The sequence below is a fragment of the Castanea sativa genome, chromosome 9 (genome assembly GCF_040712315.1).
Source record: "Castanea sativa cultivar Marrone di Chiusa Pesio chromosome 9, ASM4071231v1".
Taxonomy (NCBI): Eukaryota; Viridiplantae; Streptophyta; class Magnoliopsida; order Fagales; family Fagaceae; genus Castanea; species Castanea sativa.
In genome coordinates this window covers 33,099,857-33,101,390 of record NC_134021.1, presented here as the reverse complement: position 1 = coordinate 33,101,390, position 1,534 = coordinate 33,099,857, and the positions used below count along the sequence as shown (strand labels likewise).

Genomic DNA, 1,534 nt, shown 5'->3' with positions numbered 1-1,534 from the left:
TCTGCTGCTGTCCGCCATTCTTCTATACACATTGCTGGCAAATGGTCTTCTATCTCGAGCATGGCTATGTAGCACTCGTGTGTTGCTATCTGATCACCTTGTACATCCCCTATTCCATATTTGGTCAGGAACTTGACCATTAGGTGGTAGATAGAGGTTACGACTTTCCACGAATTGAGGGTAGGGTGGCCCAAAATAGCATTGTAAGCAGGTGAGCAGTCTACTACCAGGAGCATAACATCCTTGGTGATTTGCTAGGGGTAATCGCCAATTGTGACGGGCAAGGTGACCGCGCCTAACAGGAACACCCTTGTTCCTCCAAACCCAACTAGTGGTGTGTCAATCGGAATCAATCCTTCTCTTTCAATCCTTATTTGCTGAAACGCCGGGTAGTAGAGTATATTGGCAGAGCTTCCGTTATCTATTAAAACCCTGTAAGTGTTGTAGTCACCAATCTGTATACTTACGACAAGCGCATCATCATATGGATGATGGAGTTGTCGAGCGTCTTCTTCCGTGAACCTGATTACCGGGTCATCCACACGTGCCATCCTTAGGACCAACCCTGTCAGTTGGACGTTCAGAACCAACTGGAGGTAGGTCTTGCGTGCCCTCTTGGTTAAACAAGAAATTGATGTACCCCTCACAATCATTCTTATGTCTTCGAAGGGTGGCTTGGGGCACTTGTTCTCCCTTCGAGGGTCCTGCTCTCGCGGCTGGTCCGTCTTCTCTTTGCTCATGAACCTTTGCAATTTCCCTTGCCTGATCAGGGCTTCTATCTGCTGCTTCAAATCGTAACACTTGAAAGTATCGTGCCCGTGGTCGCAATGGAAATGATAGTATTTATCCCTGGACCTCTTGTTGGGATCACTCTTCAGCTTACCAGGAAACGTCAACGATCCTTCGTCCTTTATCTGCTTTAGCACCTGGTTGATTGGAACGTTTAGCGGGGAGAAATTTGCAAATCTTACTTAGGGGGTCTTGGAGCGTCTATCTTCTCGCCCGTAACCCGTCCTTATGACCTTTCGTCCTCTCTCCTGTCTTGCATCTTCCTGTTTTTCTCTCTTTCTAGGCTTTTCTTCTCACGCAAATAGCGCGTCTTCTGTATTCATGTATTTGGTAGCCTTGTATAGCACATTCGACATAGTCTTTGGATCGTTCTTTTATAGAGAAAACAAAAACTTACCTTTCCGTAGTCTGTTAGTGAACGTTGCCACGAGTATCTTGTCATCGGCCTCATCAATCGAGAGTGCTTCCTTGTTGAAATGGGTGATGTAAGACCTTAGCGTCTCATCCTTTCGCTGCTTAATGTTCATCAAGAACGCAGTTGACTTTGTGTACCTGTGTCTCCCAATAAAGTGTGAGGCAAACTGGGCGCTTAATTCATTGAAAGTATTGATGGAGTTTGGCGTCAGCCTACTAAACCACACCCTTGTAGGACCCTTCAATGTGGTGGGAAAGGCCATGCACATGATTTCGTGCGCTATGCCTTGCAGATGCATGAGGGTCTTGAGCGTCTCCAGGTGGTTTAAGG

The 1,534-nt window shown here is 46.7% G+C and overlaps 1 protein-coding gene across 1 annotated transcript; it reads right to left on the bottom strand.

Annotated features, from left to right (window-relative positions):
• Positions 1-254: 254 nt before the first annotated feature.
• On the bottom strand, positions 255-1,231 carry LOC142609066 (uncharacterized). Its single transcript, XM_075780703.1, has 2 exons — positions 1,187-1,231; positions 255-926 (listed from the first exon to the last, which is right to left on the bottom strand). The coding sequence occupies exons 1-2, from the start codon at positions 1,229-1,231 to the stop codon at positions 255-257; spliced, it is 717 nt and encodes a 238-aa protein (XP_075636818.1).
• Between the last annotated feature and the right edge of the window lie 303 nt (positions 1,232-1,534).